The sequence below is a fragment of the Protopterus annectens genome, chromosome 13.part0 (assembly GCF_019279795.1).
Source record: "Protopterus annectens isolate FY-2018-M chromosome 13.part0, PAN1.0, whole genome shotgun sequence".
Lineage (NCBI taxonomy): Eukaryota > Metazoa > Chordata > Ceratodontiformes > Protopteridae > Protopterus > Protopterus annectens.
In genome coordinates, this window is record NC_056747.1 from 101,747,634 (window position 1) to 101,770,133 (window position 22,500).

Consider the following 22,500-nt stretch of genomic DNA (forward strand, 5'->3'; position numbering starts at 1 on the left):
AGTTTTTGCAATACAAAGTTAAGGTCCCAAGGCTGGAGTTGGGGCTCTCCTGGGTGGTCTTAAGTTTTTGGCCCCTCTGAGGAACTGCTTGAGCAGTGAATGAGAAAAGAGGGGTGGTTCTGTGCTGTAATGAGCTGAAATAGCTGCGGTGTTAATTTTGATGTAGGAAAAAGAAAGTCCCTTATGAAGCATCTCAGTTAAATATTGAAGAATCTGAGGTAAATTGGGTGCTGCTGTGCCCATCCCTTGAGTTTGGTTCCAGGCACAGAATCTTTTCTATTTTTCAGCATAAGATTTTCTAGTACTAAGCCTCCTTGCCTCCAAAATGACATCCAACACTTGTTTACTGGGTAACGGAGAGATTAGGTAATTAGCCAAGCTGCCAGGTTCAGGGTTTGAAGCTGAGGGTGCAGAATCTGGCTCTCCTGCTGTGACAGCAGGGTAGGGGTCTGAAGCAGGTGCCATGGAGCCAGCAGTGACAAACTGCGCAAGAGTGAGTACAAGTGTTGGCGTGGCTAGTCTGGTGCAATCAGTATCGTCCTTGGTTTGTCCTTTTAGTAGTACTTTGCAGAGGAGAGGCAGAGGAGGAAAGGCATAAACTGATAGATTTTTCCAGCTGAAGGACAGAGCATTCACTTTCCAAGCTTGTTTGTGGGGAGTCCTTGTGCAGAATTTGTCCAATTGGTAGTTCTGGGGAGAGGCAAACAGGTCTATACATGGGATCCCCCATTTGTTTATCAACATGTTGAAAGTCTTTGGTTCCAGTTCCCACTCGTGTGGGTCCATGTGATTTCTGCTTAGTTTGTTTGCCAGTGTATTTAGTTTCCTGGCAGGAATTGAGCCTGTAAATGCACGTGGTAGCTCAAGGCTGTGTTCCCCAGAGCCTTGGCTAGTCTGCAGAGGGGTAAGAATGGGTACCCCCCTGCTTGTTTATGTACCACATAACAGTGGTGTTGTCCGTCTTTACCATTAATTGCCATGGAGGAATATGGTCTTTGAAGGCTGTCAGAGCATTCTGTACAGCTAACATTTCTTTTTGATTGATATGCAGGTGCATTTGACTTGTGCTCCATTTGCCCTGAATGCACTTCCCTGCCAGGTGAGCCCCCCATGCATAGTCTGATGCGTCTGTTGTTATGGTTTGGGTGGCAGGGGGTAAAGTGAATGGTAGTCCCTTGTTTTGGTGGTAGGCCTCTGCCCACCAAAGGAACTCTAACCGTAGGCAAGGTATGATAGGAATCATTGCTTCTACATCCTGAGAATGTTGACACCATAGGCTTTTTAGATACCATTGCAGTTTCCTCATATGCAGTCTTGCATATGGAATTAGTAGAATGCAGGAGGCCATGAACCCCAAGGCTAGCAGTATTTGTCTTGCAGATAGCAGGGTTTTTGTGGTCATTAGTTTGAAATATGTTGTCAAATGAATTTGTTTCTCTGGTGTGAGGAAGTTGTGTTCAAGCTTGCTCCCAGGAATAGAATTTGTTGAAAGGGTACCAGATGTGATTTATTTTCGTTTATGGTGTACCCAAGACAAGTTAGCACCTTTTGTACAAATTTCAGATGATTCAAAAATAAGTCCTGGCTTTCTGCCTGAATTAGACAATCGTCCAGGTATGGGTATATCTGAATATTCCTTTGCCTGCAAAATGCAATGACTGGAGCTAGGCACTTTGTGAATAACCTGGGCACAGTAGACAAGCCAAAGGGCAGTGCAAGAGAACTGAAAGTGCATGTAGCCTGCTTTGAAGCGTAGGTAACGTCTGCACGATTACCTGATTGGGATGTGCAGGTAGGCTTCCTTTAAATCCAGTGTTGCCAACCAGGCATCTTTGCCTACCATGGGAAGCAACTGGTGAAGAGTTAGCATCTTGAATTTTGGAATCACCAAAAAGGTGTTTAAGATAGAAAGGTCCAAGATAGGGCGCCATGAGTTGTCTTTTCTGGGTACCAGAAAAAGTATTGAGTAGAAACCTTGTCCCTTTTCCTCTTCTGGTACAGGTCTGAATAGGCTCTAATCTTAAGAGAGAGAGTACTTGCTTTTGAGCGTCTGCCCACTGATTTGGGGGTATATCTGGCCAACCGTTTGGGGTTGGTAACATGTGGAAGTGAAATCTGTATCCTTGGGAAACTATGTATAAAACCCATTTGTCCTGGGTAATGAGTTCCCAGTTTTTTGCCTGCAAAGCAATCTTTCCCCCTAAAGGAGCAGTCAGTTGAGAAGTGCTTGGAAGTTTTAAAGTAAAGTCACTGAGACAGTTTACCATAGTAGGGAGTCTTACTACTCCCTGATTTGGAAGTGGGAGCCCCACACTGCTTAGTCCTGTACGTACCCTGGGACTGAGACCTGGTTGTTCTGCTGGTTCTGTGTTTGAACTGAGAAGGCCTGGAAGAGGTGGGAAAGGACCAATTTTTTGAGGGCCAATGCCTACTAAATCTTGGAGGCTGCACTTGTAAGAAATCTTTAACAGTTTGCATAGATTTAGCTTTTTCCTCCATCTTTCTAAGAACAACTTCTGCTTTGTTGCCAAACAGGCGGCCCTGATTTAAGGGAGCATCCAGCAATTTAGTTTTAACATGATCTGGCAAAGATTGTTCCTTAAGCCAAGCATGCCTTCTAATTACAGACCCGGTGACAGCAGCCCTGCAAGATGCCTCTAGTGAATCAAAACCACATTGGAAAGTATGTTTTCCAACCTGTTCAGCAGAATGCATTAAATCCTGTAAATCCTTATTTTCAGCACAATCAGGAATCAACATCATTTTATTTTTAAGTAATCCAATAATATGCTGCTGATACTTTAACATACGAAACTGGCAATTTAGGGCCCTGATGGCCAAGGTTGCACAGCTGTATACCTTTGTACCCCATCTATCCAGGGCCCTGGAATCTCTATCAGAGGGGGTAGGATTTTTGGCAGTAGTAGCCTTAATGTCCTTGGGTCCCTGTGAAATAGTTTCTGGATCCGCAACAGGATTTTTAAAATGAACTTGAGAGTCAGGGACCCTATAATATCGGTCAGGTTTTCTGGGAGCAAGAGGTAAAGAATCAGGGGCCAAGCTAGATTCTGAAAAGGCATCATCAACAATGTCCAGTACAGGAGGGATAGCTAAAGGCCTTTGTTGGGGCAGGAGTAAGAAATCTCTAAGCCTCTTTTAAGAATCAGAGTAATCCTGGCTTTCCCAGTTCCCTAAGAGTATGCAAGGTTTCACCAAAAGAAAAGTCCTCTGGGGGAGAAGCAGAGGGAATAGAGTCCTCTGCATCAGAATCCTCATAGGTGGATAAGGGTAAATCCTGGTCATCAGAGGAAACAGAAATTTCAGAATCCTGGTCAGACATATCATAAGCAAATTCAGTCCTAGGTTTCTTAGAGGGGGAAGGCTGGCTTCCCCTGATTAAAGTACTAAGGTCTTCAGCCATTCTTATAATTTGTTTTTTAGGCACAGAGGCCTAACCATGCGGTCTGGTTGTCAGTTTCCTGGGCATGGTTCGAATCTTAGACCTTGAAGAAGATGGCATTGGTTTAATACGCTGAAAGGCCTGAATACACACTCAAAAGCCAGTGCCTACACAGCACTTCCGGACCCATCCAAGGTAGAGACATCCGTAGGTTCCACAGTTGAAGCATCTCGTGGCATACCGGACTCCGAATGGGTCTCAGTAGAGGCCTGCGAATCTGAAGTAGCGGGTATCAGGGGCTGCGAAAGCACCTCACTGAGTACCGGCAAACTGTCGACTAGCTTAGGAGAAGCATCGTTGACAGCTTTGGACCTAGACAGCCTGTCTCTGTCTTTATCTTTGCGTTTTTTCAGAATGTCGGTAGTCAGGTGGCTTACCGAAGACATATCTGAATAATTAAACCGAGCACCAAAATATTTAGAAGCGAAAATATACAGACGAATAGTTTGTGGTTTAAATAAGGCACAAGACCGACAGCGAGGTACGTCGTGGTCAGGGCCTAGGCAAGGAATACAGTACGAATGAAAATCTTTATAATATTTGCTTTCCACAAGAAAAAAAATTATTGAATTTTACGGACATCGGTTAGAGCAAGAAAAGGTTTCCCCAATGGGGTACTTAGCTTTAGTTGAAGACTTTTGTTCTGAAACTCGAAAACGAAAATTTCAGGAGTCGGCCGACCGGCACTTGCGAACTGCTTCTGCTTCGGGCACCGCACGGCAAGAAAGACTTGATGTAATGGCGCCGGCTGCATGCTTTATACCCCTGACTACCTGACGTCACGGAAGATGAGACAGCAAGTGACGCAGGACTCAAGACTTTGATAATCAGGCTGACTGAGGGCTACTGCAAGCAGATGACCCAAATGTGACGACTGCAACAGTGAAACATGAAGAACATCTGTTCATCTGTGAGAGAATGGCAAGAACACTCACTGGGGCATACCGGAGGAGCTTAGAAATGAAGTGGGTGAAAGAAGCCAAGCTGGGGCTACAATGATGACAAAGAAAGGAAGAATGTGCAAAATGACCAAGAAAGACTTCTCAAGGTCAGTCCTATATCTACCTACTGCTCCAGGGACTAGTCCCAAGTAGCTTCTTCCTTCCATTACAATTACTCTTTTTTGAGCTCTTAGTAGTATCACCACATGCTAACTAGCCTCAGGAGCCAAGATGTTCCATTTTGGAATCTTTGTATAAAAGAAATACAACATAAATCACACAGCCTTTCAAGAAATTTGAAAGCATTTCAAACAAAGTAATGTATCTCTCCATTTAGCTGATCTAATTTTCTTATTTGTCCAAGAGAAGTGCTGAAGGTGACCTGAATATAAAAAGACTGCAAAACAGAAAAAAATAAAGAGTGCAAAACGGAAAGGGTACGTTTTATTTTCAAAAATGCAGAAAACCTAAATGACACTTTCTGATTTTAGACGCTGATAAATGAACTGAAGGTCAAATTAGCACACTCGGTCTTTCCCACTTAGCAGTGACAGCAGGTAGAGCTTCTTCTGGAAGCTACATTCATTTCCTCTGGTCCCTTTTTTGCTATGAGAAACAGGCATCAGTTTAAAGCCTGGAAGCAGACATTTTTGGAGGAGGTAGGGAAAAATAAAAGACCTTTCTTCCTGGAAGACTGTAGACTCTAGATGCCTGTCCTCCTCAAAAGGAGATTTCCACTTCTCCCTTGCTCCTTTGAGCACCTACGACTGATAAGTGGAAAACAGGATCCTGTTGGGTTCCTGGTTAACTACAGCATACATCATCATTTCGTCAGATCAAGACCTGACCTAATGAACTGTTCTGATCTGGGTCTTTTCTCTGAAACTAGCAATATTCAATGACTCCACAGAACTACTGCACATCTAAAAACACTGCCAGTGAGTCCATGTGTAGGAACTCTGCCTACGGTTTGACAACATGGTTGCTCCCTCTCTTTCAGTCTGCTGTGGGTGGTGCCAGAAGGAAAACAGGCATAATGAAAAATGATGGATCTGATTTCAAAGCACAGAGACCTCTATTTATCCATGCCACTAATTTTATCCTCCACCTCCAGTAAAAACAGGAGCCTTGAGTAAAGGGAGTTAACTATGTATTTAGGTCTTACCAATAGCTACTATTAGAAGTGTAAGCATAGTCTAATGCCAAGACCTGATGCTCTTATCATTGCACATAACAAAGGTATATGCTTTGGAACAGGCTGCTTAAAATTCTAACACTGTCAGAACAGGAGACAATGGCCTGACACCATGGTTCTCACAGCCAGTACAATACAGATGAACTGAATGCCCAGAGCAGCAGTGGTAGGAACTGCATTTGGTAGTAATGCGGTTTATACATTTTACCTGGATGGGCAAACAATGCAATCCCTACATTTTTCTCTCTGTTCGAAATAAACACGTCCACTCACAAGGAAAAAGGAAGCAGAGTGTATCCTGTTCTTCCATAATTTCACTTTTTAGAATGAGAGGGGAAAGAAATGGAAAATATGAAGAATCCTCCCCTCCACATTATTCAATGTGATCTACCTTCCATGTTAGTTAATTTCTCCGCTAGAAGGACGTTTACCAGAGTCGTCTTCTTCTACATGTGACGACATTCAAAAAAGACAATAGGAAAAGGCATCAGTACCAAGGTGCTGACTCAGAAATGCGAGACAGGCACTGCCATCTAAGATATTCAAATTCCGACAGTTAGTAAATTGATTCAGCCAAATGTTTTTGAAAATATGAAATGAAAACAGAGAAATCAGCCAGACGTACAGGTGCAACTATAAATCAAATCATTACTATAAAAAAAAAAAAAATCAGCCAGTCCTAACTCTTAAATGCACCAATATCAGTCAAAGCAATTACAGTGATCTGCTGTAAAAGGATCTCTAAATAAGATCAATAAACAATACCGAAACACAGGCTAAACTGCAACTTCCTTCTGTTTTCTGAAGCTGCCTGATTAAAGTTAAGTTGTGCTCTGAAGTGGTGAGACATACTCTGTACAACATCGAAGGGAATGAAGCCTTTATACTTCCTTACGTCTTGCTGAATTAAAGGAAAAATGCAGTCAACTCAACCTAAACTGTGGCATATGTGTAAAAGCAGCAAAGAAAATAAAACACTCCAGAAATGCACCATGTTTTCATATATTCCCATGTGCTACATTATGACAGGAAAAAAAATCAGATGGATGTTAAAACCTAATTTTTCTTCCTTGGGGAAAGAAACAGTGTAGGTCTACGTGTTTTGTTGTTGTTGCATTTGAATTCTATTCTAAACAAATACAGTGCTGAAATGGTGAATAATAGCAGAACTTGAGACAATTAGAATAGTGGCATTGCTCTAACATCTCTCAGCCTCCATTGAAGTCCTATGCAGGATGTGGCAATGCTGTCTGAGCTGCAATAACAGTTATTTTGAGATGCTCCCAATAGAGATCGATTCCCACAGGTCAGAGAAACCCCACAACACTGACGCCATATCAGTGTCTGGAAAGTAATCTGACCTACCATCAAGGGTGGATGTGCAATAAGGAAATGGCAAGCACGATATTCAACATGGGAAAAATCAGAAGGAAAGCTTCCAAACATAAGTTAACAAATGCTGAAAAACATGTCAAACTGTTCTACTGCAAAATAAACATATCAGCCCAATATCGAATGCCAATAGACTCAAAATATGAGCAAACTGGCAATACTTTCCATTACCTCTGTGTGCCCAACGCTTTGATGACTGTTGACAGCAGACGCCCGTCTTTTGCAGTTACTTGAGTTACATACTGAGGTCGACAAATGTCAGAATCTTCCACAGATTTGGACAAGGCAGCTGTGCAATCACACAATGAGCCGGGAAGGTGGCAGCAATCTCCTGTCGTCATGGCAGCTAGGAATGGCTTCCCCCTCTAGGGTCTGGCTCTCACAGTCATGCTGGACCTGCAAATGAACACACTAAGTTACTATCCTGCTTGCAGATGCAGTAGCATCTTTGCTAGTGCAGCTGAAATGCTGCAAACTTCAAAAGATCTACCACAGTAAATTATGTCATCCCAGAGGGCAAATGCAGTAATGGTATCAAAATGAGAAAACTAAATATAGATTTGCTTATGCTGGCAAGTGTGATACAGTATTTCTCACCTTTCCATCACGACACATAAAACTCCAAAAGTGAATATGAAGCTAGAATTGCTGCTGGCTGTTGCAATTTTCATGCCAATAAGTAAATATGAACAATTTTAAAACTACATTACTGCTAAAGATATACAATACTGAAGATTTGGATATGTTAAAGTGGATTATGTACTTCAATGCAGTAATAAGCAGTAAGTGCCACCATGTTTTAAAGTATTTACATTCCATTTAATACAGAATTTGATTTGTCAGAGGAATTCCCGAGTCTCCTTCTTCATAATGACTACACAAGTCTACATGCAGATATGTACACTGCACGTCTTAAATACATTTTGGGTTCATTTTGCACACAAACACAGAAACAGATATGATTTTTCTTCTTTTGTAAATAATAGTGTTCTCAGTGCATTTTAAATTCTGATACAATAAAACAATTAACAATGCATACATACATACCCCCACAAATATCTTGTATATGCATTCACATTAAAAATAATAATTTTACAGCTCTTATCAAGCAATCTGAAATGAAGTTATGCACATACGATAACAATAGCTCTGTCTGGGTAGGTTTATCCTCTATAACTCACAGGATTAAGGCTGCTGGCATTAAGAACACTCACCAATCCAAATTTTCCCAGGCTAAGTACTTCCCTCCTTAACCCACAATACTTCATCTTGCCCTCCTTAACCCACAATACTTCATCTTGCTCTCCCTCTCTAGATAAGTTGTTAACCATGCTAAAGAAAATCTATGCAACACATGCAAAACCTTCACAGCAAAGGTGAAGGAGTTTGAATGCAGTCATTAAAAATGAGAGCCACTATTACAGATCTAGCAGATATGAAAGTTACGCACTTATCATAATGGCATCATCTCTAACCCATAGACCATGGACCAGAATGCTTCTTACAGAGTGGAACCCTAAGATAAGTACAGTTGTACAGTTGTGCAAGAACTTACCCTGACAGCAGCTGGTCAAAAGAAGTGGAGGAAAAAATGAGACTACCTTGGCCCAACAAGAAAAAAAGAAGGAAAGGAAAGAGGGAGAGATGGAATACTGCAGTGATCAGTCGGACATCTACTGTTACTGTAGCTACAAAACTGTACTATGCCCTTCCTTGGCTCAATGCTGCAGTATTACTAACATGAGAGATCCCTAAAGCTATCCAAGAAGAAAAGGAGGAGGAAGGCTAAACTGACTTACAATCCAAAAGACCATGAAGAATGGACCTTGCAAACCTTCTCCAGATGTAGAGAATACATCAACCTTGTAATGTTTAGCAAGAGTTTGAATAGAGGACCAAGTACCTGCTTTAAGGATGCATCTAAAATCTATACCTTTGAAGGAGCTGCAGCTCTAGTAGAATGTGCTTTTACTGAAGTCTGTAGTTGTTTGCCAAATAACAAAAAGAAATACCTCAAAAATCCAGCTAGAAGTGGTTTGTTTACGAAAAGAAGAACCAAGTAATTTTCCTGGAAAGACACAAAAAGCTTGTCAAATTTTCTGAAAGACTTACCTAAATGAAATCTGAGCTATTTATATGTAAGGAATGCAAATTTGTCTCTCTCTCCTTTAATCTGAAGAGAAGGGAAAAAGGTGGGAAGGTTGATGGTCTGGTTCAAAAAGAGATCTCATTAACAAAATTAAGAAAAGAGGAAGGGTTAATTCAAAGGATAACCCTATTCTTATGGAAAATGAGAAAGGGTAGAACAGTCATCAATGCTTGCAGCTCTGATACACTAAGAGGAAGTCAAAGCTACCAGGAACACAGTTTTCCAAGAACAAACCTAGAAAGAAAGATGCAGCAGGCTCATAAGAAGACATGGTAAGCTTTTCCAGTATGTAGTTCAGACTCCTAGAAGGGGAAATGTCTCTCTTTGGTGGTCTGATGTGTAGGACACCTTTCAAAAAATGTTTCACTTCAAAATGAGTACAAAGTAGTGGATCCAGGGGCAGGGCAGGCAGAGATGGCTGACGTGTTTTGACAGAAGGGAATTCCAGTCTAGCACCGAGCAGCTCACACAAGTCAGCACGAATATTAGGTATTACCACTTGCTAAGTGTCCTGATTTTTTCTATGGCACCATAATGTACCGTGTGTCGGTGGCAGAACAGGTAGCACACTTGCCCTTGATGTAGAAGTCTGTGGGTTTTAGTCCCATACCCGATGGATTAACTGCTGACACTGCACTACAGGATAAGTGGGGTGCTGCACTCCTGAGTGTGCCACCCTTCGGATGAGATGTTAAACCTAGACCCCATCTGCTTGAGATGGTTGTGCTCAGCTGGATGTAAACGATCTCACAGCACTTATTGAAAACAGTAGTGGTCCTTTTTTGTAATACAACATAAAACATCATTTAAATTTAAAATGGGTGGCGAAAGCCAAACACATTCTGGCTAGGCTTATAAATGCCCTAGGGCAGATAGCCTAGTATGAACCTATGAACCTATTTAAGCATTTACAAGTGTACACATTTACAGACACATATATACACATTTCTATTATTTTACTGTTATCATCTTTCTTATAACATACTCAGTGTTACTCTTCCATAATTGACCCCCACTTCTTCCAAAACCATAATCTATTTTTTCACAATTTATCAGCCAAAATCAACTTCTCACTAAACAAAATTTCATTCAATATTTCAAACAGGCCATATTACAAAACATTCTTATCTGTCTTTCTCACATATTTCATTTGCTCTTATAATATCTCTATATCATATTTACAAGTCATTAATATTCGCAAAAAATGCTTATTCATACTTCTTCCAGAGTATCACCACTTTTATATTTCAAAATAAAAAAAACTTACTGTTTTATCTTCCTCCCCACAAAATAAACACAATCCTTCAACTTACTTTTTAGATGGCATATACCCCCTTTACTGGTAACCTATTTATTACCAATCTCTACTGGAAATCCTATCTTGGTACACCTTTCCTTATTTTAATGGCTTTAATAACTTTTTCTGGTATATTTTCCCATGGATTAACATAACATAGCTTAATTTATTTAAGTATCACATCCTTCTATCTTCATCAATTTTAATTTCCAGGTTAATACTTTTTCTTGATAATTTTTAATTTCTTCATTAACATATTTTGTTTTTACTTCTTATTCTCATCTTCAAGAGCTTTTTGTACTTTTACATAAACATTCTCACCATTAATTTCTCATAGGTTCATAGGTGTGTACTAGGCTAATGGCCCTGGAGCCTTTACAAGCTTAGCCCATAGAAGTGCCCTGGCATCATGCTGCCCGACGTTGGGTCCCAGTGCCTCTACCAAGTAGAGCTACTGGAGTGATCCCTGGGGTGAACTTTCTATTTTCCATCCACTCATCAAGATTTCTCTTAGTAGATGATACGAGACAGAATAGCTGAAGTTTTTTTTAGTCTGTCCATGTAGGACGCGTTTAAGGTCCAGGATCCTTTTCGTAAGGTAATTTTGTGGCCTTCTCCAGCTGTTGCAGGTGTCTAGTGAGGTACATGCCAAATAGGACATTATACTCTATTGGTCTAATGAGGGAAGAGTAGAGAGAAATGATGACCTCTTTCTTCCTGGATGCAAAACTGGTAATGATATGTACCACATTCCCTTCCTTTACCCACTTTAATACTAAATACAAGGTTAAAGAAGCAGCTAACCCCAATCACCCCTCATCTTCACTTATATACAACACAAGACTTTTACTGGGTTTAAATCTTAAACCTCATATAAAAGAGAACAATTGCACAATTTCCTTTCCATACTTTTCTGGTGTCACACAAACATTTGGCATGCACGATATTTTTCCTATTAATACAAAATTCATCAGATAAATCTTTTTCCTGAATGCTAATCTATAAATCCTCTGCAGAAGACAGATTTTTTTACATTTCTTTTATTAAACCCTCCTGTTGCATCATATTTTTTCTCAAATGTTATCCCTAGCAAAGATGCTTCATTCACTGAAAAATACACAGCCCCAGTTTCCCCACATCACCCAAACCTTTACATTTATCTTTCTTCGAGAGCATTCACATTTCCTTTAAACATCCATTAAGACAAACCACCACTTCCCTCATCCATATCTTGTTCTTGGTAACCGCAACTATACTGTCTATGTCAAATCTACGGGAATCACCACCTCATTTTCTATTACGTACCTGGCACCTTTCATTTTATAAGCTACTTCACTCACTACTGCAGTCACTACCAATGTAAACAATATTCCACTCATGGGACATCCTTGTCTTATACCACACTTCACGCATATTTTTTTTTACTCCGCCACCCATTCACTAACATTCTCAATCTATTACTTTGATATGCCTACATACTCACTCTCCTAATTCCATTACCTATTCCAGATGTCTCCATAACATCCCACAAAGCATCATATCCTACTATATCAAATGCCTTATTATTATCACCTACAATAAGTTTCACATCCTTCTTTTTACTTGCATCATCCACAATTTCCCTCACAACCAATAACAATTACTGACATCCCATCACTTTTATACCATATACACATCCTTCCATCATACTTCCTTCCTCTCCATTCTCAAAAAAATTATAATCGGAGTTATTTAGCGTGACAGGTCTCCAATTTTTTATTTTGTTCCTCTCATCTTTCTTCCACAGAAATTTTAATATCTCACTATACAACTTTTCAAAAACAAACCTTTTCTTCCACCATTCATTCAGTACATTTATAAAAAAAGAAATTATGTACTCACCATAACGTTCCATCTGAGTAGTTATACTTCATTTTTCTGCAACCTGTGGGTATTCGATCCATATCAGATCCAAGCCGGCAACTTTACAAGCATCTGCTCAGAGCTCCAAGCTCCTCCCCCTTACCCATAACACACCACCATCTCCTGCTTCCCTCAGATAGAGTTTGCTGCAATCCAAACTAATCAGCAACTCAAACTAGAAGAAACCATACATGATCATCACATGAGAAGGTTCGGGGGAAGGAGGGCGGGGTTGCAGAAAAATGAAGTATAACTACTCAGATGGAACATTATGGTGAGTACATAATCTTTATCTGAAGTAGTTGACTTAATTTTATTTTCAAATTTTATTTTCAACTTGTGGGACAGAGTCCCCAGCTACTCAAACCCCTGGGAGGCCCTCACAGAAGGATATTCCTGAGCACCGCAGAGCCGAAGGATGCTTACTATCTGGAGATTAAATCCAACTTATAATGAGAAATGAAGGTATGTGACTTAGCCCAAGTTGCTGCCACACAAATGTCATCCAATGACACCCTAGACCAAAAAGCAACAGACGTCACCATAGATCTGGTAGAATGAGCTTTAACAAGACCAGATGGCGACAAGCCTTTGTCTTTGTAAATTTGCAAAATACATAGCGTAATCCATCTACCCAAGGAAACTTTGGAGATGGCCTTACCCAAAAAGGGCATAGAAAAGGACACAAATAACTGGTCAGACTTACGGAAGGGCTTTGTTCTGTGTAAATAAAAATGAAGTTGTCTATGAACATCTAGCAAACGTAGTTTATATTCACCCTTGTTCCGAAAATTTGGGAAGAAAACAGGCAGGTTAATTGTTTGATTAATGTTTGATTCAGAAGTCACTTTTGGCAAGAAAGAAGGGTTTGTGCAAAGAGAAACCTTGTCCTTATGGAAGGTCAAGTAAGGGGGCACTGCCGACTAGGCCTGAAGCTCAGAAACCTTCCTAGCTGAAGTAATAGCCACTAGGAAGGCTGTCTTCCAGCATAACAACTTTAAATCTGCTGATGCTGCAGGTTCAAAGGGGGGAGCAACCAAGGCCTGAAGAACCAAGGTAAGGTCCCAAGGAGGAACAGGGTTCTTAACTGGAGGGCTCAAAAGAAAGGTGCCTTTAAGAAAAGCCTTACACAATCTAGAAGAGGCCAGGGCATTCCTATTCTCGCCACATGGAAATTTGAAATAGCTGCCAGTTGTACTTTCACAGTGGAAAAACTGGCCCCTTGCTGAAAAATGCTGGCTAAGAAATCCAGTACCGGAGATACAGGGGCCATAGAAGGATCCAGCTTTCTCTGAGATGCCCAAATAGAAAATCGTTTCCATTTACTGTGGTAAATCTTCCTAGTGGAAGACTTATGAGCCGCCACTAGAATAGCTTTCACTGAATATGAAAGACCCGGAGTCCTGGCAATTAAGGGAACTGGAGCAACCAAGCTATCAGCTTGAGGCTGGTCAGGTTGGGCGGACAGGTGCCTGAAGGATGAGGAAATAAGATCCGGGCAGGGATCTAGAATCCAAGGGGGAGCTAGAACATGAGACCAGAGGAAGGGGAACCAAACAGGACAAGGCCAGAATGGGGCTATGAGGATAACCTTGTATCCCAATCAGCAAGCCTTCTGAAGAAACTTGGGAATGAGTGGTAACGGGGGATAAGCGTACAGGAGCCCGGGAGGCCAAGCATGGACTAGAGCGTCTCTGGGGGGGGGGTCCTGTGGTGAGGGAATCAGAGCGAAGAACTAGTTGCACTTCTCGTTGGAAGGAGATGCAAAGAGATTGCAGCAAGGCTGTCCCCACGCAAGGAAGATCTCCTCAGCTATCGACTGCTTCAGAGTCCACTGGTATGTCATTAGAATAGCCCGACTCAATTTGGAGCGTCCGGGGTGTGCGTTGCAATCAGAAACCGAATGGTGGAGATCGCCCACTCCCAAACTTTCATGGCCTCGCGACACAGAGGGTAAGATCTGGTTCCTCCCTGTTTGATGATGTACAAGACAACCGACATGTTGTCTGACTGAACTGCAATAGTCCCCAGAGGAATAACAGTATGGAAGGCCTGCAATACTAAAAGCACTGCTCTCATCTCCAGAACACTGATGTGCAATCTGGCCTCGATCTGGGACCACATGCCTTGGTCCGTCCTCCCCAGATAATACCCCCCCACCCGAGCTGGGAGACGTCTGTGGTCACTGTGGCTCGGGCTGTGGATGGAACAAAGGGGTGTCCCGCTACAATCTCTGCAGACTGGACCCACCAGAGAAGTGATGCCCTGCAGGCTTTGCTGATGTGAATTGGGTATTCCATGGGGAGATCCAGCCAAGACCACTATACAACTAGAGTCCATTGTAGAACACGCATGTGAAGCCGCACACAGGGGAGGATAGAAATTGCTGCAGCCATAGAGCCCAAAGCTCTGAGAACTTCTGCCACCTTCGGTAACCTGGGGGCAAGAATCAGTGATACATGAGCCCTTAGACTCTGGACCCTGTCTGGAGTTAGGAAGACTTTCAATTGAAGGGTGCCCAGATAAAGTCCAAGATATGCACCAGATTCAAGAGCGACCGTAATCCCTAACAGGGCTGCAAGATGCAGGAAGAAGTCTTTGGCTTGACAAAGAAGACACTTGGTGGAAGCAGCGAGGAGCCAATCGTCTAGGTAAGGGAATACCTGAATCCCCTGAAGCCTCAGGTGAGCCGCTACAAATCGCCATTCCCTTGGTAAACACCTTGGGAGCTGTGGTGAGACCAAAGGATAGGGCTCAGAACTGGAAATGACTGGCTCCCAGCAGGAAAGCAAAGGAATCTCCTGGAGCTTCTGTGAATCTTGATATGGTGGTAAGCGTATTGGAGGTCTATCGAGCACATCCAGTCACATTCTCGAAGATAAGGTAAAATGGACTTTAGGGTGACCATCCAGAATTTCTGTTTGGCGAAAGCGAGGTTTAAGAGTTGACCGGTCCAAAATGGGTCTGAGGTCCCCAGTCTTTTTTGGCACTAAAAAGAACCTGGAGTAAACGCCTGACCCGGACTGATCGGGGGGGGGGGGGGGGACGACTATTTCAATGGTTCATTTTAGAAGCAGCTTGGAAACCTCTAGCGCTGCCGTCTCCCTTTGAGCGGGTGGAACATCTGGGAGGTGTTTTGGTTGAATTGGAGGGGCAACAAATGGGATGGTGTAACCTCTGGATATTATTTGAAGCACCCAACGATCTGCAGTTATGGACTCCCATGCCATTGGGTGCAATGATAATCTTCCCCGACTGCCTCCAGAGTAGGACAGTCGGGCAACCCCTCAGGGCTGCTGCACGGGTCTGTCCGAGAAGGGCTCCCTAGACCCAAAATTCCTCGGACCCCCTCTGCCTGTGGGCCGGCGTCTGTCATGTCCCCCTCTGCCTCTAGGGGACGAGTTGTCCTGAGAGTCCCGGGAAAACTGCAATTTCCGGAACCACATCTTCCTTTGCCCTCTGATTCCTGGAAAAGGATCTTTGAGGACTATAGAAGTGGATTCAGACGGCAGACAAAGTCTTCCAGTATTTTTCACTCTGGACAAGGGTGTCACGTACGGTCTTCCCAAAGAGAGAAGAACCATCGAAGGGAGCATTCGTAAAAAAGACACCTTGAAGGGGTCCGCAAACTGACACAGTCTGAGCCAAGTGCGTCGCCTCATAGCAACACCGGTCCCAGCTGCCCTAGCTGCTCCTTCCATAGTATGAGAAAGGAGGCGCATAGACGTGTTTGACACTGATTTCAGAATAGACATCTTCGCAGAGAACAGACGCTTGTCTTCCTGCGACAAAGACTCTGGGGATGACTCAGCTAACTCCGTGACTAGGTCTCGCTGCAGTCGTATAACGTGTTCCAATTAGGTCAGTGCTCGGATGGAAGACGTCGCTGAAGAATACACTCGTTTCCCAAAATCAATCCACCATCCTGGATTCCTTATCCAGAGGGTGGACGGAGGAACTCTCCTGAGCCAGTTCCCTGTTGGTGGCTGCTGCAACCACCATAGCGTCCACAGGGGATCCCTTATACCATTGTCTGTCTGTCAGAGGGTGGAGAGAGAATTTTGTCCAGGCACTTAGTTATCGGCTCTGTGGTGTCAGGCTCCTTCCATGCCAGTGTGGTGATAAGATCCACTAAAGGATCTGCCAGTGGAGACACCCAGGAAGTAGATGGGCCCATGCCAAAAGCCTCCAGGAACACTGATTCATCCGTAGAAGGTTTTTGGTCTGATCAACCTCCCCTCTGGCGGAGGATCTCCATGATGTCTCCAAAGGAGACATCCTCGGGAGGTGACCTGAGGGAACCTTCTCGATCTAAATCAGTGTCTTCGGTAAGGGACTCAGGGGAGTCCAAGTGCCTCCTTTTGCACGTGTGCTTACGATGACCCTCCTCAGTGGGACTCTCTGAAGAGGGCTCATGAGCTGCGGGGGGGTTCCTCCAGGGGAACCGCCTAGGGCTCCTCTAGCACGCGCTGTCCCTGAGACAAGATTAAGGGAGTTGTAACCAAATCAGAGGGAGTCTGGGCGGAATCCAAGGAAATAGGCTGGGGTCTCGATCCTTGGGACAGAACCCTCTCCACCACGTTGAACACTGATGGAGAGTGCACCTCCTTAGAGCCCAACAAGGAGGAAGCTCTCCCCGGGTCCGTTGTGAGGATTGGAGTGGGACTCTCTGAAGAGGGCTCATGAGCTGCGGGGGGGTTCCTCCAGGGGAACCGCCTAGGGCTCCTCTAGCACGCGCTGTCCCTGAGACAAGATTAAGGGAGTTGTAACCAAATCAGAGGGAGTCTGGGCGGAATCCAAGGAAATAGGCTGGGGTCTCGATCCTTGGGACAGAACCCTCTCCACCACGTTGAACACTGATGGAGAGTGCACCTCCTTAGAGCCCAACAAGGAGGAAGCTCTCCCCGGGTCCGTTGTGAGGATTGGAGTGGGACTCTCTGAAGAGGGCTCATGAGCTGCGGGGGGGTTCCTCCAGGGGAACCGCCTAGGGCTCCTCTAGCACGCGCTGTCCCTGAGACAAGATTAAGGGAGTTGTAACCAAATCAGAGGGAGTCTGGGCGGAATCCAAGGAAATAGGCTGGGGTCTCGATCCTTGGGACAGAACCCTCTCCACCACGTTGAACACTGATGGAGAGTGCACCTCCTTAGAGCCCAACAAGGAGGAAGCTCTCCCCGGGTCCGTTGTGAGGATTGGAGCTGAGGCTAGGGTAGCCAGAGCTCTGAAGGAACGGCTTGGATCCAACAAGGTCAGAGCTGAAGACACATCCATCCCCTTGGTCCAACTCCCCATCCTCGGCCCTGAGAGCTGCTCTGATCCGAACTAGTCAGATCCGAGGAACTCAAGGTAATCGCTGGAGTCGAGTTGGAGGAACCATCGGCGCCGAATCCCCAGCTCCGAAGATCCTAGGATCCATATACCCCGAAACCGCAGGCATGATCGGGGAAGGAGAAATCGGATGAAAGAACGGCATGAACGTCCCCCATCCAGAGAGAAAGGGGCCTGGCAAGACTCCCATCTGGATTTGGGTCCAAATGAATCTCCTCATCATCCTGTCCATATCTATTTCAGAAAGACTCTGAGTCGAGCGCGAGGAAACGACCGACTCGGATATGGCTGGTCGCTGGGAGGATCTAGAGGAAGACCACGGCTCCAGGGAAAATCTGGGGGAGTGGAGTTGAGGGGAAACTGGTTTCGAGAGCTTAGAAGGTGGGCTAGGGAAGGACTCCCGATCTGGAGACAGTTTACGGGGCCTATCCCCTTTCTTCTCTGTCTCTCCCTCTCTCTGCATCCTTGTGTCTGTCTTTTTTATCTCTCCCTCTGGCAACATCCCCTTCAGCAGGTCTAGCGGAAGGGCGAGTCCCAGCCTGGGGGGGGGGGGTTGGGCGGGAGATGTAGATGCCGAGGCCGTGCTACACCCAAGCACACACAGAGTGTGGCCATCCGCTGGTGAAAGCTTATGGCCACACTCTGTGCATTTTTAAAAGTAGGTGTTGGTTGTTCAGACATCCCAAAAAGCGACAACCGCCACACCCAGACACACTACCTGACCACACACACACTAAGGGAAGGGAAGGGCCTACACAAAAACTACTTCACGATATCTATAAACTTTTTTTATTTTTTGACAAAAAAAACTACGAACTAGCGTTAGGGGGAGGAAAAGGGAACTAACTGAGAAAACTCTCTCGAAACAAACCCCTAAAAGCACTTACAGTAAACTCTAAAGCTCAGAGCTGCGGAGATCACCATGCTGATGCACGAAGCGGCAAACGGGATCTGGGGGAAGGCAGGAGATGGTGGTGTGTTAATGGTAAGGGGGAGGAGCTCGGAGCAGATGCTTGTAAAGTTGCCGGCTTGGATCTGATATGGATCCGAATACCCACAAGGTTGAAGATAAAATGAAGTTAACTACTTCAGATCACTTTCTTAGCTAATACATTAATTTCTTGTACATTTCCAAACCCTATAACATCTGAACCTGATACTGAATCAACATCTACTTTCCTAAGTACTTCATCCAAATAAATAAATAAATATTGTTTTTCAAATTCTTCCTTAACTCATTCTGGAAATTATTTGACTTTTGATTCTCTCTTATTTTCTTCTTTTTACTCTTGTACATATTTTCTACATGCTGCACTATAATACTCAGAATTTGCTGTGTTCTTTTTACCTCTCCTTTTACATGTTTAATTTCCCTCATTATACTAATTTCCTCCACTATTACATTACCGAAATAGAAATATGTATATACCTCCTCCTTTCTCCCATGTAAATAATTTTGTCAGCCTAAACAGTGAATGGCTTAATTTTATCAATTTCTTTTGTAGATTTACTTTTCAAGATCATAATAATCTTTTATATTATTCTCTAAATTTAAAACATTTCCATACATCTTCCCAAATTTCACTCTCTCTTGCTTTCTTATTTGATGCCACCATTCAGACCGGTTTTATAGACGTCCTTTATGGTTATATGATCCTTCCATAACTGCAATACTTCCCGCTCTCAAATCATTTCTCATTTATTCTCTTTAGTCTCTTTCCTATTTTTTCAGAACATTTAACAATATGGATGGAGATGACGGAAAAAAGGAACAGTCAGAACTGTATCACCATCTGCTACTCCTTAGCCTTCTGATAATACAAAATAAATCAATTTCACATCTAAGTGCCCCATTCTACAAGTCCACTGACTTTTGTTCCGCATAGCTAATATCACATTTTATCACTTTCTGTACTTTGCATTAAATTACATCCTTCCTTTACTTTTTACATTTCCCCTTAAATCACAAAGCCCCCTGCAATTCTAATTTTAATTTTAACCACCACACAGTCCAATATTTGACAGATACTCTCCTTCCTTGCTAGATATATGTATATAATGCTATAATTCTCCTTCCTTGCTAGATATATGTATACAATGCTATATACAATGCTATAATTCTATCAGCATGTTCTCCCCACCTCAATTCCGACTTCAAGTGCCATATTATATTTCCACTCCACAATTTTTCTGTTTGCAGTCTTTCTTCAGTTGTCAGGAATCTTACATCCTCTAAAATAATAACACCCACATCATATTTTATATGCCACTCCAATATCCCTACCCTTCTTGTAGTGTTAATAATACTGCTCACATTTACTGAAAGTACTTTAAAATTGTTGCTTTTCCTTCTTTTTAAGTTTAGGGGAAATGTTTTTTAAATTTTCATTTTATTTTTACTCTTTCCCTAGCTGAATATTTTTCCTGGGTTTATGTGCAAATACTCTTTGGTCAGATTCAGATATTCACTGGCTAGAGCTTCAAATTGTCAGTATCAATATCTTCTCTTGATCTGTCTTCCGGCATGCACTTACACTTTCCTCATTTCTCCCCCTCCATATTTTTTCTTTTTCACCTAGTTCACCTTCTCCCCCAGCTTCCTGTTGCTCTTCCTTGTGTCTCTCTTTTCCCCTTATTTTTTCATTATTTTTCCCTGTTGCTCTTTAAACTCCACCTAAAAATGTCCGTTTTCGCAACCTGCATTCAGGCACACAAAAATCTACCTAAAAGTGTCCTTTTTTCACAACCTGCACTCAACTACAAGTCTTCCTGCTGTATGCCCTTTCTCCCCATGTTGGTTGCACTGTACCTAGCCACAGTCATTAATTAAATGAGAAAAGTCCACAAAAGAAACTTGATTTTTAGACTGGCTAGAAAATCTTAATGTCCCCCTCATCAACCACAAAAACACTTGGCAAGTATGTTATTTTCACATTTCAAAACAGCTTCCACCCTCCATTCCTTAAGTTTCTCTCGTCTCAAAACTTTCACATTATCAGTTTTACTCAAACAATGCATGCATTTTTAGCAAGATCTTCTTCCAGATCATTAGTTCTAACCTGCACAATAATATTTAACATTTAAGTTACAGCAGGAAAACAAACCGGTGTTTCACAGATAAATGTTCTTTTTGTTACTCACTGTTCCAGAAATCTCATCATTAGTCCATCATTTTTAAATGTTAAGTCAAAAAAGTCTATGTCCCAATATGTAGAAGACCAAAGCTTTTACGGTTCAAAATCCAGAAATTACCAAATTGTCCCATATATAATATCTGTCTATTACCGTGTCATTTTTTTGTTCTTAATCTCACAGTGGGTCAACAGTTTTACTTACTGTTTGTTGTTGCTTTCCTCTTTTACTTCCTGTCACGGCTGCATATGGTTTTAGTTATACCACTAAACCAGATACCTTCTCAGTTTGTTGCTGCTTTCCTCTTTTACTTCCTGTCACTGCTGCATATGGTTTTAGTTATGCCACTAAACCAGATACCTTCGCAGTTTGTTGCTGCTTTCCTCTTTTACTTCCTGCATATGGTTTTAGTTATGCCACTAAACCAGATACCTTCTCAGTTTGTTGCTGCTTTCCTCTTTTACTTCCTGTCACTGCTGCATATGGTTTTAGTTATGCCACTAAACCAGATACCTTCTCAGTTTGTTGCTGCTTTCCTCTTTTACTTCCTGTCACTGCTGCATATGGTTTTAGTTATGCCACTAAACCACATACCTTCGCAGTTTGTTGCTGCTTTCCTCTTTTACTTCCTGCATATGGTTTTAGTTATGCCACTAAACCAGATACATTCCCAGTTTGTTGCTGATTTCCTCTTTTACTTCCTGTCACTGCTGCATATGGTTTTAGTTATGCCACTAAACCAGATACCTTCTCAGTTTGTTGCTGCTTTCCTCTTTTACTTCCTGTCACTGCTGCATATGGTTTAGTTATGCCACTAAACCAGATACCTTCTCAGTTTGTTGCGGCTTTCCTCTTTTACTTCCTGTCACTGCTGCATATGGTTTTAGTTATGCCACTAAACCAGATACCTTCTCAGTTTGTTGCGGCTTTCCTCTTTTACTTCCTGTCACTGCTGCATATGGTTTTAGTTATGCCACTAAACCAGATACCTTCTCAGTTTGTTGCGGCTTTCCTCTTTTACTTCCTGTCACTGCTGCATAAGTTTTAACCACTGCATTTTCTGCTGCCACAGCACCTGGTTCCTTTTCCACATTACGATCCTCAGCACTTCCAAAAATGTTACTTGCCATCTCACCCCATGAAACAGCAGAACTGTCACCTGGATCATCCTGCTCAATTATTTTTAACAAAACATCATCTGGAAGCTCTGTTATCTGCAACACTTCGAAAGACCCACTTACTCCTTCGCCATGGAGACAGCTAAACACCACTCATTTGCAACATCCACTACACAGGAATCTTTGATTACATTCTGAAGCTCCATATCACACAATTTTTTTCTCCAAATGCTCACTTTGCATCTGCAAACTATGTACAGCTTTTCACTCCTCCTCCATGCTGATGCCTCCCTTAGGCCTCTTCCTTATAGCTGTTAAGAGCTCTGCGGTACCATGTAGCAGCTCCAGAATAAGGGAAGTTCCCTGATGCTCTGGCCAAAATTTCCCCTGGTACTATAAATATCACCTCACATATTCCCTAAAAGGATGCTACTATCCTACTGAGACTAATCCTGTCAACAAAGGATAAAAATAAAGGAAAATATATTTTCCATTTAGAAACAATTTCTATATAGTTGCTTTTCTAACCCTCTGTAAAACCTTAAGCAAGTCCTCAAAAAAAGTAGAACTTTATTTCCTTTTAGGCAC

General features: G+C 42.7%; 1 protein-coding gene across 2 annotated transcripts in view; it reads right to left on the reverse strand.

Annotated features, from left to right (window-relative positions):
- The window catches only part of MARCHF2 (membrane associated ring-CH-type finger 2), a 750,969-nt gene that overhangs the window by 538,619 nt on the left and 189,850 nt on the right, over positions 1–22,500 (reverse strand). For both annotated transcript variants that reach the window (XM_044090677.1, XM_044090676.1), the window contains exon 2: positions 7,160–7,384. In XM_044090677.1, coding sequence (XP_043946612.1) covers positions 7,160–7,329 — 170 coding nt within the window. In that variant the 5' untranslated portion in view covers positions 7,330–7,384. The remainder of the gene's footprint in view (positions 1–7,159; positions 7,385–22,500) is intronic.